This window comes from Sarcophilus harrisii, chromosome 2 (genome assembly GCF_902635505.1).
Source record: "Sarcophilus harrisii chromosome 2, mSarHar1.11, whole genome shotgun sequence".
Classification (NCBI taxonomy): domain Eukaryota; kingdom Metazoa; phylum Chordata; class Mammalia; order Dasyuromorphia; family Dasyuridae; genus Sarcophilus; species Sarcophilus harrisii.
The window spans coordinates 633518934-633531787 of record NC_045427.1 but is presented as its reverse complement, the minus strand read 5'-3'; the positions used below and the strand labels follow the sequence as shown (position 1 = coordinate 633531787).

Here is a 12854-nt window from a genome sequence, read left to right as displayed (position 1 = left end):
GGAGCAGGAACCAGTGGGAACCTCTGGATACCAAGTCCCTTCCCCACAAGGAGGTTAATGCATTTAATTCTGGGACTCTATTGTTTTTCTTGCTGCTTCCCCCTTCTTCCTAGCTGGAGTGGGAACTGTGTGGTTCAGACAGCATTTAATAAAAAAGCTGGAGAAATATCTAGAAGCAAAGCAAAGTTTATCATCGAGCAGACCATCGAAAGGAGGAAGCGCCATAGGGGGCAGGGTCAAAACTTTTTATCCCTAACGCAAATACCCCCTCCCACCACTGATCCTCATCCTTATGGGCTGATCATCTTACATTCTAAACTCAGGAACTACCCAAGAAATTGAACTTGACCAATAAGTACATAGTTGCCCATATTTGACCTAAACAGAAAGACACAGATATCATAGGAGGATAACAAGGGGACTTAAGTATGCCCTTAGGGGATAGCAGGGAGGGGACTTAAACATGCCCTTGACTTGATCCTTCAGGCCTATTCCAACTCTGAAATAGATGAAGCCTTACTCAGTTTTCACCAACTGTCTGGAAAGATCTCACCTCATCTCATTCAGAACCCTTCAGTGGGATCCTCTAGGTAACCAAATTTGTAGTGCCAGGGAAACTGAGGCAGAACAGAGGTTAGAGAGCAATTTAATTATTAATTTATTGGAGAGTAAATCAATTGACTGGATGGGACTCTTAGTCTCAAAATATCCAGTCCTGAGTTTACATGAAAACTTTTTATAGAATGACAAGATCAATGACATAATGGGAGGAGGTACCTGGATGGGGATACTCTGGAGGTACTTAGAATAGCATAATGGAGGAAAGTACTGGAGTATTTATAACATTAAAAGGAGTGTTTATAGCTTAAACATACAAGACCTTTATCTCATCAAATATTTAAGAGGGAATGATTATAGCCTGGGGTTTTGGGGCAGAGCGACTGAGGTAGGACAACCTCTAGGAGACTATGGCACAACATTTAATGCATTTAACGGTGGGCCTCCGTTTTGGGGCAAGTCGGTGAATGAAAACTTTCTCTAACTGACCTCAGTCTTGCTTCTTCACCTCTCACATAACCATCTATTCCCTGGTACTTCAGGGTCTACCCAGTGAGCTCGATGCCAGCTCGGCTGTATTCTACTCATCTTTCCACCCCTCCTCTTCTATTATCTCTGGTTCTTAAGACAGAACAATCCAATCAATAATACTATTGCTAGTGGGAAGAACACCATTGATTATCTTTGTGACTGCCTAGAGAGAAACTCTCCTTTCTGGTTTATATTTTATCTCCCTCTCACAACATGAGCTCTTTGAAGGTAGAGATTCTTCTTTCTTTGTGTCCTCCCCACCTGGCCAAGTGCCTGTTCCCTAGTAGGTGCTTGCTTAGTAAATGCTTATGGATTGGACTTTGAGGTACATTGTAGTTTCATCTTACATTTCAGCATCATTCTGTGGTTTCCCAGTAGCAATGTGTGAATTGGGTGGTGGGAACACTTATCCTCCTTTTATAAGTAAGGAAACTGAGGCTCAGGGAGGTTGTTAGCCAGTAAGTGCTGAGTTTTGCACTCAGCTCTCTCCTAATTCACAGTCCTATAAGCCTTTATTCACACCATGCTAGCTCTAGTAGGGGAAAGGGGATGTGTACACAAAATAACTGACTTTGAGGGGGAAGAAAATTTAATCCTGGGATAGCATAAGAGATTTGGAGAGACAGGAATCGCTTTTGATTAGAATGGTGAAAAATTTCCCAGAGGAGGGAACACCTAAGCTGGGCTTTGAAGAAATGAAGACAGATTTTTTTCAGACACATACAAAGATACAGAGGTGGGAGATGCTAGCTGAGGAGTCCGGAGTGGCTGAAATTTGGAAGTGTGAGAAAAAGGGCTTAAGGTTGGTAGGAACAAGGTTATAGGGGCGTTCAGGGTAAGCTAAGGGACTTATATTTTGTTGGGTAGACAGCGGGGGAGACATTGAGAGGAGAAATGTGATCCAGCCATGTGCAGAAAGATAACTTCAGCAGCAGGAGAGACAGATAGAGAGACAGAGACAGAGAGACTGAACACACAGAGATGGAGAGAGAGAGATGGAAGGACTTTTGAATCCCAATAGTGAGTTTGCTGGGGCATGATGGGAAAAAATCCATCAAGAGGATTCCTCAGGGTAGTGCAGCCAGAGGAAAAACAGATATAGAGACATTAGGAAGAGGGCTGAGATGTATGGAGGAGGAGGAAAAATTATTGTGGATGTAATGTAATGTCAAAAGAAACTGAGCAAGACAGAGATTAGAGACCAATTCAATAGTTTATTAAATGGAGAGAAATACCGGGACCAATGGATCCCAGGGCTAGACGAGATTATTATCTCAAAGAGTCTAGCCCCGAGTATCTGGACAGCAAGCCTTTTATGGAATAACAAGAACATTGACATAATGCAGAGACCTAGGTGGGGATAGCCTCGTAGATGGAGGTTACTGATATTCTAATGACATTAAGGAATGTCTATAATGCCTTTATTTCAACCATTAAGAGGGGACGGTCATAACCTTAAGGCAGAATATGAAATAGGACAAATAGAGGAACTGGTCACCCCATTAAAGGTGACCTTTGTCATTACAGTAGGATAATCAGATTTAGAGCTGGAAATCTCCAAAGGTACCTAGTCCAACTCATGTCACAAAGGAGGAAAGCAAGGAAAGGTCACATGGCCTGTCCAAGGTCACCTGATGTTGTTTTATTGGTCGATGGGATAATTCCAGGGGAGATGAGCAGGTAGTTGGAAATGTGGGATAAAGTGTTTGGGGAAGAGGAGAGACAGATTTAGGAGTCAAAGCATAGAAGCCATGGACAGGGCTGAAGTTCCCAGAGGAGAGAGTATAGGGGCTTTAATTCAACAGGCATTTACCATGAATCTCAGAACCGGAGAGTCGAAAGGTCCTCAGCAGCCATCTTGTCCAGCATGGACATTTCTAACATCCAGCCTCTGCTGGAAGGAGGCAGAACCCGTCAGGTGGCTTGTTCTTCAGTGGTTGTTCAGTCATTTCAGTCATGTCTGACTCTGTGACCACATTTGGGGTTTGATTTGCCATTCCCCTTCCCAATGTGTCCTCATTTTACAGGTAAGAAACTTAGGCAATGGAGATTAAGTGACTTGTCCAGCTAATGGGACAGCTGGACAGTGTGATGGATAGAGTGCTGAGCCTGGAGTCAGGAAGACTCATGTTCTGGAGATCCTGCGTTCAAATCCAGCCTCAGATACTTATTAGCTTTGTGATCCTGGAAAGTCACTTCACCCTGTTTGCCTCAGTTTCCTCATTTGTAAAATGGACTGGAGGAGGAAATGACAAACCATTCTACTCCCTGCCAAGAAAACCTCAAATGGGATCACAGGGAGAGGGACTTCACTGAAAAATGATTAAACAACAAAAGCTTGCCCAGGGTCACATAGCTAGCAAATGTCAGAGATCAGATTTAAACTCAAATCATCCTGACCCTATGCTTGGTGTTCTTCTATTGGCTGTACCACCTAGCTGCCCTACATGTCTAATAAATAATTATTGACTGACTCAGAGGCTTTTAAAGTCCTTCTAACTTTAAATCATCGATCCTGTGAGTGTTAGGGGTAATGGCCACATTTCAGAACAGTGAGGAAATGGAGGCAGAAAGTCCAGACTCTTTTTAAAATTTGCAAATGAAGGGAAGGAGAAAGAGTAGTTGGCCAAGAAGGCTTTATTTATTCAGCCTGGGCTATGTATCTAGGATGGTAGAGCATGGTAGAAAAAGGAAGGAGAAACATGAGCATTTTTGCAGAAAAGGAGACTGAATGCCATGGACATTTATGAAATACCTCTTGTATACAGTGGCACCACACTTTGGACTTTGGTACTTTGGTGGTTCTATAATTACATCAATGTGGCTCCTTCTTCAAGGGATCCAGATTGCATCCCATCTGTACCCTCCCATTCTTTGGATCTTCTGCACAACCTCCCAGAATTGGGGTCCACTTGGTGTTCTGGGGGCTTTGCCCTGGATTTTGGACTTGGGATGGATGTTAATTGAACTCGAGGACTGAGCTTGTTAGTGCTCATCCTTCCACAACCAACCCACCATCTTTACTGGTTCACACAACCTTTCTGAACATTTTTTTTAATAATATCTTTTTATTTTTCAAAATATATACAAAGATAGTTTTCAACATTCACCCTTGAAAAACATTGTGTTCCAAATTTTTCTCCCTCCCTCCTACTCTCTCCCATAGCCATCAAGTAATCTAATTTAGGTTAAAACATGTGCGATTCTTCTAAACATATTTTCACATTTGTCATGTTACACAAGAAAAATCAGATCAAAAGAGAAAAATGAGAAAGAAAATAACAAGCAAGCAAACAGCAATAACAAAAACAAAAAAAGGGCAAATACTATACTGTGATCCACATTCATTTCCCAGAGTCCTCTCTCTGAATGCAGATGGCTCTCTCCACCACAAGACTATTGGAATCATCTCATTATTGAGTCCATCACACAGGTGATCATCACGGTCGTCTTATTACCATGTACCATGTTCTCTTAGTTCTACTCACTTCACTTAGCGTCAGATGTTCATAGTCTTTCCAGGCTTTTCTGAAACTGAGCATACATATTCTTTGCCTCCATCATGTCTTTTGTTTAGTTCTGCTTGGTAATGAGAGGCAGCTGGTGGCTCAGACGGATTAACAATGAACCTGAGATCAGGAGGACTTGAGTTCAAATCCAGCTTCAGACATTTCTTAGATATGTGACCCTGGGCAAGTCACTTAACCTGATTGCCTGACAAAAAGGATTCCCTGGAGAAGAAAATGGCAAACCACTTAAGTATCTTTGCCAAGAAAACGCCAAATGGGTCTTGAAGAATTGAACTTGACTGAAATCATTGAACAACAACCACAAAATGAATGGTTGCCTAGTCAAGCCCACGGTCTTCTATCATCCTTGACGTGCCAACTTGGATTCTTCAGAGACTTTCCTGTCCCATGACTGCAAGTGGGACAGTGCCAGTAGGAGAGTGTGAGTGTTGAAGAACCGGCCCTTCATTCTGCTTCTCTTATATTTGCCTATAAGCATTTTAAAGCACCTACTTTGTATCAGCCCCAGGTGTAGAAAGTAGAAAAATAAAACCATCCCTGTCCACAAGGAGCTTGCGATTTAGGTGAGGGAGACAACATCCACCTATGTGGACATATTTAAAATAGATACATGATAATTTGGGGGAGTGGGGGAATGAGGAAGGCATGACTAGATGGAGGGATCAGGTAAGGTTCTGTGTAGAAAGAAGTAATTATTCTGAGTCAGGAACACAAGAGGCGGAGGTGAGGAGAGATGGTATTCTATGTATGAGGAACTGCCAAGATAAAACCACAGAGATGGGAGATGAGTGTTGTGTGTGAAGAACAATGAGCAGATCCTTGTAGCCAGATCATAGGTGTGTGAGTGTGTAAAGGAGAGGCAAAGGAACATTGGCAAAGTAGGAATGGCCAGGTTCTGATTGTTCAAAAGCCAAAGAGAATTCTTTATGTTTGGTACTGGAGGTGAAAGGGAACTCCTGTGTGGGAGGTTACATGATCAGATCCCAGTTTTAGCAAAATCACATTGACAGCTTTGTGGAGGATGGTTGGAGTAGAGAGAGACTTAAGGCATCAAGAAGGCTATTGTAGTACTTCAGATGTGAGTTGAGAGAAGGGGAAAGATACCAGAAATTTTGTGACAGTAGAAATGTCAAGATTTGACATTTGGATTTAGAAAAAGGAAGGCCTGAGTTCAAATCCTGCCTTAGATGCTTACTGTCTGTATGGTACTGGGAAAACCTCAATTTCCTCATCTATAAAATTAGGATAATAATAGTACTCACCCTAGAGGATTGCTTGAAGGATCAAATGAAATAATACATATAAAGTGCTTTGCCATTCATGAATCATTAACTATACATTAACCGTCTCCTCTCCTTTTTCTCTGTCTCCTCCTATTATTAATGAACTGAAAGAGAGGAAGGGTAAAAGTACCAGGGTAGTGAAAGTGGTACATTAAAAGGAAGCTGGTGGATTCTGTAAGAAGAAAAGAGAAGTTTGGAAGAAGAGAGGATTGGGAAGCAAAAGTGGTGAGAGCAGTTTGGACATAGTGAATTCTGAGATGCCTCTGGGACATCCATTTTGAAATGTCCAATAGGCATTTGGTGGAGTGAGATTGGAGCTTGGAAAAAGCCTAGGGTTGAAGATATAGATCTGGGGTTTATTAACCTAAGGATAAACCCATATGAACCAATGAGGTCACATTGTTTATAAAAGGCAAGCAGGTCTCTTGTTTTCCCAGAGCTGAGAAAGAGAAGATCATACAGAACAAGGGCTTTCAGCAAAATGGAGGAAAAAAAGGTGGGGACTTGGCTGGGTGTAAAAGGCCCACCTGGCCTTGTAGTACAGGACTCGAAGAGATGTGGGGGAAGACATGTTCAAAGTGTGGAAGGCTCGACCTCTGGACTTTAGCAAAGTAGGAGGCAAGGTCATCTTGAGATGAATGTAAGGAGTGAAGATGTGGCCCAAACCAGGTAACCTCGGTGAGGGCAGGAGGCCTAAGTTTGCAGTGTACCCAAATGAAGCTCAAGTTCTTCTGCTAGGGAGCCCAGAGGGGCAGCTGAAGGTCAAGGGGATAAGAGCGTGAGGGTTGGGGATGAGTACTTCATTGTGGTGGAAGATCACAGGTTTGAGAGCTGGGATATGTGGCTCATGGATGGAGAAATGGGAGATCTTCCTGGTTCTTGAGCTCTTCCCCATCAGAAACACTCTGAATCATCAGTTCTTAGGGCTGGAAGGGGCTGGAAAAGGTCATCTCATCAATCTCTGAAACGCCTCTTTTCTGAGCAGGGATTCATTAAAACCGAGCATCTATTTGGTTTTCCAAAACCATCCAGAGGAAAAAAAGTGCAAAATGAAGCTCGAGGAATAGGAAAGTAGGGTCTTGGGGGGATTCTGAAGGGTGGAATACGTGATTGAAGCAGCTGAGAAATATAGAGTACCCAGAGTGAGAAAGGCATCCCTCTAGAGAGGGAGAGATGGGAGCTGGGCAGTCACTTTCCGGAGCAGAATGGGAAAGAACCAGAGTCTTGAGACTGCTGGAAAGGAAAGAACATGGAGAGAGTGAGATCATGAGCTCTGACCACTAGATAGAAAGGCTCTAAAATTCATTCTGGTGCTTAAGAGCTACTGGCAGAGAAAAGGAGTCTGATTTTTCAGGAAGGGAACCAAGAGAATGTTCAGGTTAAAATTAGCTTAATTTCAGTTAGGTCTTAACTCGGTTAGTTTAAAGCTCATTTTACAAAAGAGTAGATTGAGGCCCATTTAAGTAATTTCAAAATGAAATGTTAATTTTTTTCAACTATCAAAAATTTGGTTTTTTTGTTTCCTATCTCCCTCATTCTTTCTAAGAAAAAAGAAAACAAGGAAGAAAGGAAAGAGGAAAGAAAGGGAAGAAGAAAAGAAGGAAACGGGGTGGAAGGGAAGGAGGGAGGGAAGGAAAGAAAGAATAAAGAAAGGAAGGAGGGGAGGAAGGAAGGAAGGGGAAAAAACCCTTTTAATCAAGAAATATAATTGAGTAAAAAAAAATTCTTGAATTGACTATACCCCAAACTGTGTCTCATTCTGCATATTAGACTCTCATGTCCTGAGTTCAAATCTGGTCTCAGACACTTAACACTTCCTAGCTGTGTGACCCTAGGCAAGTCACTTAACCCCAATGCCTCAGCAAAATAAATAAATAAATAGAAGTAGTGTTAGGTAATAGGCTTCTAGGTTTTGAGGTAGAAGGGACCCCTGACTACCTGCAAAAATATTAGATACTCCAGAGGGATAAAGAAAGGACTATTTCTGATCCATACATGGTTCAGGAGCTAATGAGTCTGTCTGGAGGGAGAACTAACAACATTCATTCTGACTTTGGGCGAACGATCCCCTCTCTACTGTTTCTCAGTTTCCTCTTCTGTAAAATACAGGAGGAGTTGGGATTAAAAAACCAACAATCTCTCTACTTCCCTCCCTCTTTCCATCAGAATTTCCCTCTATTTCTGCATCCTTTCCCATTCCTTCTGCATCTCATTTCCAAGGCTCTGACTCTGCTCCTAGGCTCTTGAGTCCATCTCCTCCCATCTCTTTGCCCCATTTTTGTTCTCCTCCCTCTCTTGCATTTTTCATCTCTCTCTCTCTCTGCCCTGGATCATTTCTCTCACCATCAAGTCTCTTGTAGAAAAGAGAAAAAAGGGTCTCTTTTTTTAACACCTCCAACGCCCCTGAGAGTCACCCCGCCCTGTTCCACTGCTTCTTTTCCTGCCAAATTTCTTGGAAAAAGTCTGTACTTGCCACAGCTACTCTCTTATCTCGTGCTCACGCTTCTCTTCCTTTCATCTGACTGTCATTGTCACAGCAATGAGCCAGGCCTGCGTTGTCAGATCTGGCACCTCCTCTCTCTTCCCATCTCCTCAATCTCCCTGCAGCATATGACCAGGTCGGCCTTCCCTTACTTGAAACCCTCTCCACCATTTCCACTCCCTAGATAAATGAGATGCAGTGCTGGCAGTTAACTACAAACTGTGATGATCCGGGCAAGCTCCTGAACCTCCCTGTAACTCGGTTTCTCCTGAATAAAATGAGGGGAAGGGGCTACTTGTATTATAAATGATTTCTAAGATATATTGTAATCCCATAAATTTCTTAGTCTCTTTGTGCCTCCGTTTCCTTCTCTGTAAAATGTAGCAATTGTTGGTCTAGATACCTCTAAGGTCCCTTGTAACCCTAAATCTAATGGTCTCTCTAGACCTGTTTCCTTTTCTGTAAAATAAGTGGTTTGATTGGACTAGATGGTCTCTGAGGTCCCTCTTAACCCTAAATCCCACAATTTTGAGATCCTATGAACTGGCAGAAAGGACCCAATCCAGTAAGCATATATTAAACACTGATTGCATACAAATCATATACCAGAAAAACAAAACAAGATGAAAAAAGTCCCTGCCTTCAAAGAATTTATTTTCATGACTTAAAAATTATATCCTTCATAAAGCCTTCTAGAAAGAAGTCTTCCTATTTAAAAAAAAAAAAAAGTTTTCCTCTCCTTTATTCCTTGCTCCTTTGTTATATCCTTTTGTGTATGGGTCTCACTTACCTTTCCAGACTGTAAGTTACTTGAGGCTGGACCTCTGGAGATCCCAAAGTGTGCCCAGTACAGTGCCTTGCTGGGACAGATATAAGGGGATGGTGAGATTAAGCCTTAGATACTGGTGAGATTTCCCAACAATTGCCAAGGCATTGAATGTTAATGGGAGGAACCAAGGAAGAAGACTGGAAAATCCTTCAGCCTGGATTGCATGTCCTTCAGCACCAAGGATAGGGGAGAAGGCATGGATCCCTGGAAATCAAGTTGTAAATTTCTCTATGGTCAAGCCACAAATCTGCTGTCATATCCCCTTTTTTCATGGGTCTGGCAAACCCAAAGAAGCACCTCTTCGCATGGGCCCATTCCTCTTGTTGCATCATCACAACCTAGATGTGGACTTCTGCTGGTTAGCCCCCCTGCTAGCTCCTATGCTCTGAGAAGCTCACCATGGCTTCCTTTCCTACTGGGTTAGGGACCTCATGTGAGGAAATGCTTAGGATGAGTGCTTCTCTACCTGTGTGACTTAGAAGAATATACACACACGTGAGATCTCTGTCTGACCACATGTCAGATCATAGTCATTGTGGGAGAGGATATTCTGGAATAAAAATCTCTCTGGAAGCGGGATCAGAAGGACTCAATCAGGGATGAATAGGGTCAGGAGGCCACCCTGATCCGTAGTCTGATTTCCCATTCAGATATTGAGTATTTACAAAAATACACAAAAAAATTCCCATGTAAGTGGGAAGCCAAGGACTGAATGAGCAGTTGTGAGACCTCAGTAGAGCTCAGTCGAGGATTGAGCCTCCTCCATTTAAGCCTTCTTTTTCTCTTTCCCTAGATCGACAAGTACCTTTATTCCATGCGGCTCTCAGATGAAAACCTTAATGAAATCACAAAACGATTTAAAAAAGCTATGAAAAATGGCCTCTCCAGAAATTATAATATAACTGCTTCGGTGAAGATGCTGCCAACATTTGTCAGATCCATTCCTGATGGCTCAGGTAAGATGGTGGGCGTATTATGGAAGAGTGAGTCAGGGGAGCAGAAGGAGTTAAAACATAGCGCTTTGTCGTGTTTGCCCTTCAGAAACACCCTAGGAGGTAGCCATTATTATTGTTATTGATATTATTCTCATTTTATAGATGGGAAAATCAAGGCCCTGAAAGGTTAACCTCAGAAGGGTCCAAGATAGGATTAAAATCATACTGACTCTTAGGTCTAGTGTTCTAGCATGTGGCCTCCACTAAAGAGACACTTTCATTGTGGAGTCCCAGAAGGCACAGTATTGGGGCCATAACTGGGAATTCTTGACCTCTGTCCAGGCAGATCACTCGGGGATTTAAGAAGACTAGGCTGGGCTAGATTGATTGGAAGAAGGGACTGTATGTCTCCTGGCAAAGAGAAGACTTAGGGGGCTGTTCTCTGGGCTTCGTGTCAGAGGGAGGGAGTGAGATTTCATAGAGAAGTAGTTATTAGTGACTGATAAAAAGAAAAATTCTCTAATAATAAAAGTTGTCCAAAAAGGAAAAGGGTATCCACAGAGATTGTGCCCTGCCCCATGGGGGGCGGTCATTGGACAAAGGCTACATGGCTTCCACATTGAGTATTGCAGGGGGAAATCATCAGGTACTGGTTGGGAAGCTGACCTCTGAGGTCCTGGCTATGTCTGGGATCTAGACAGATGCAGGGCAAGAATCAGTTAAGCAAGGTGAAGGTTGGTAACGGTTGCAGTGGACAGTCCCATTTCAGACAGTCATGTGTAGGGGAGAGGACAGTCCTTAGGAGAGGGAGGCCATAGTGATCACAGCCCCTGGGGAGGATGGGTTTTGATATAAGTCAGGGGAGAACTAGGAGGTTTGTCCTGGTCACTCTTTTTTGAGTATACTTCAGTCTATAATGTCTTCCTAATACATGGGCTCCAGAATGGAACCCAGGACTCCAGATCTGACTGAGATAGAGGTCAAGAATTCTTTTTTTTTTTTTTTTAACTGAGGCAGTTGGGGTTAAGTGACTTGTCCAGGGTCATACAGCTAGGAAATGTTAAGTGTCTGAGGCTAGATTTGAACACAGATCCTCCCGACTTCAGGGCTGGTACTCTATCCATTGTGCCACTTAGCTGCCCTGAGGTCAAGAATTCTTAGTTATGACTCTGATACTGTGTCTTCTAGAGTTCTACAATCCAGGGAAGGCAGTTTACTTTGCAGGAAGAAAGTGTGCCCTGCCAGATATTGGTGCCCTGGTTCAAAGCCCCGATGGCCCTGCCTTAGTTACAGAAAGTTCACTCAGGAGCTCTTTCAAAATTAATTCTTTCAGTTTTATAGAATCTCTGTCGAGTGTACTAAATAATAAAAGTATATCACATTTACTCACCGATTTCAGGTTTTAACAAAGCAATCCTAAGGGAGACAGCATACATTTTCTAGGTGAGAAGACAGAGGCTTAGAGAGGGAAAATGACTTTATTCAAAGCCACGTGGATCGTAAGCCAAGCCTGGTTTCCTGATGCCTTGTCCAAGTTGCCTGGCCCCACTCCCAATAATCTCCATTTGACCTTAGACACTTAAGGTTACTTCTCCAAGGTCATACATCTATTAAGGTCTAATACCTTGGGTCCTCTGCCTTTTAAGCTCATGACTTTTTCATCTGCCTCATTATTTTCAAAATAATCATAATCCGCCCTCTGCCTGAAGCAGTCTTTCCTCTCTTGAGACCCTTTTCATAGGAAGGAGATTTAAAATTGTCTTTCCCCATCAACTGAATCACCAAAAACTACAAACATTTCAAAATACAAAGAAGGGTCACAGAGCACATTGTGTAGGAAACAGTTTACTTCTCTTGTTTTTTCAGCCATGTCTATTGAGTAGTTGCACATGGTAGTAACAAGATTGCCCTGTCCCTGCACCCTTGGGGGCTTCTCTGCATCTGGGAATTCTAAGGTATTTTATTGATGTTCATTCTTTGCTTCTTTGTTATTGCTCATCCACCACGCATGGCCAGGTCTGAGAAGACGAGTCTCCCCGGGGCAGGGGCAGACCTGGAGAGCGTTCTAGAGTCACTGCATTGATCACAGGCTCTTCTGCAATATTGTAGAATAATGCAGACACGATTCTTCTATCTGCCCACTTCCTCCCGCCACAGTTAATATGGGTCTTCCCAGGTTGGGGTCCGCTCAGCATGTGGAGATAAATTGAAGTCAGGGGGAAAAGGATGGGTCATGAGATCATAGACCTGGACCAGAGAGCTATGGAGTCTGCCCCTCTGGCTCCTGGATCAGAGCTATGGAGTCCGACCCTCTGGCTCCTGGACCAGGGAGCTTTGGAGTCTGCCCCTCTGGCTCCTGGATCAGAGCTATGGAGTCCGACCCTCTGGCTTTTCACAGAATGAAACTGAGGACCTTAGGAGGTCTTGACTTGTGGTGTGAGAGGCAGGATTCAGATCCACTTCCTTAGCTCCTCATGGCCTCACCCAGTCCCTTTCCCACCCTTGCTTTGGAGAGGTGACCTCCTTGAGGGGGCAGTTAGAGTTTTCTGAGACAGGAAGGCTGGAGCTTGGCTAAGGGTGGAAACAGGGAAGCTTTTGGGGCCAGCTGTCCCATGACCTGAGCCATCTGCGAGTCTGCCCTGTAATGGGGAGACTGCTTGTTCCCGGCCCCATGTGGGCAGCCCCAGGCCATGCTTCATGAGCTGC

At 43.4% G+C, this 12854-nt stretch overlaps 1 protein-coding gene across 5 annotated transcripts in view; it reads left to right on the top strand.

Moving 5' to 3' along the window:
* The window catches only part of HK1 (hexokinase 1), a 126154-nt gene that overhangs the window by 58847 nt on the left and 54453 nt on the right, over positions 1 to 12854 (top strand). For all 5 annotated transcript variants that reach the window (XM_031956853.1, XM_031956850.1, XM_031956852.1 and 2 more), the window contains one exon: positions 10007 to 10169. In XM_031956853.1, the coding sequence (XP_031812713.1) occupies positions 10028 to 10169 (142 nt within the window). In that variant the 5' untranslated portion in view covers positions 10007 to 10027. The remainder of the gene's footprint in view (positions 1 to 10006; positions 10170 to 12854) is intronic.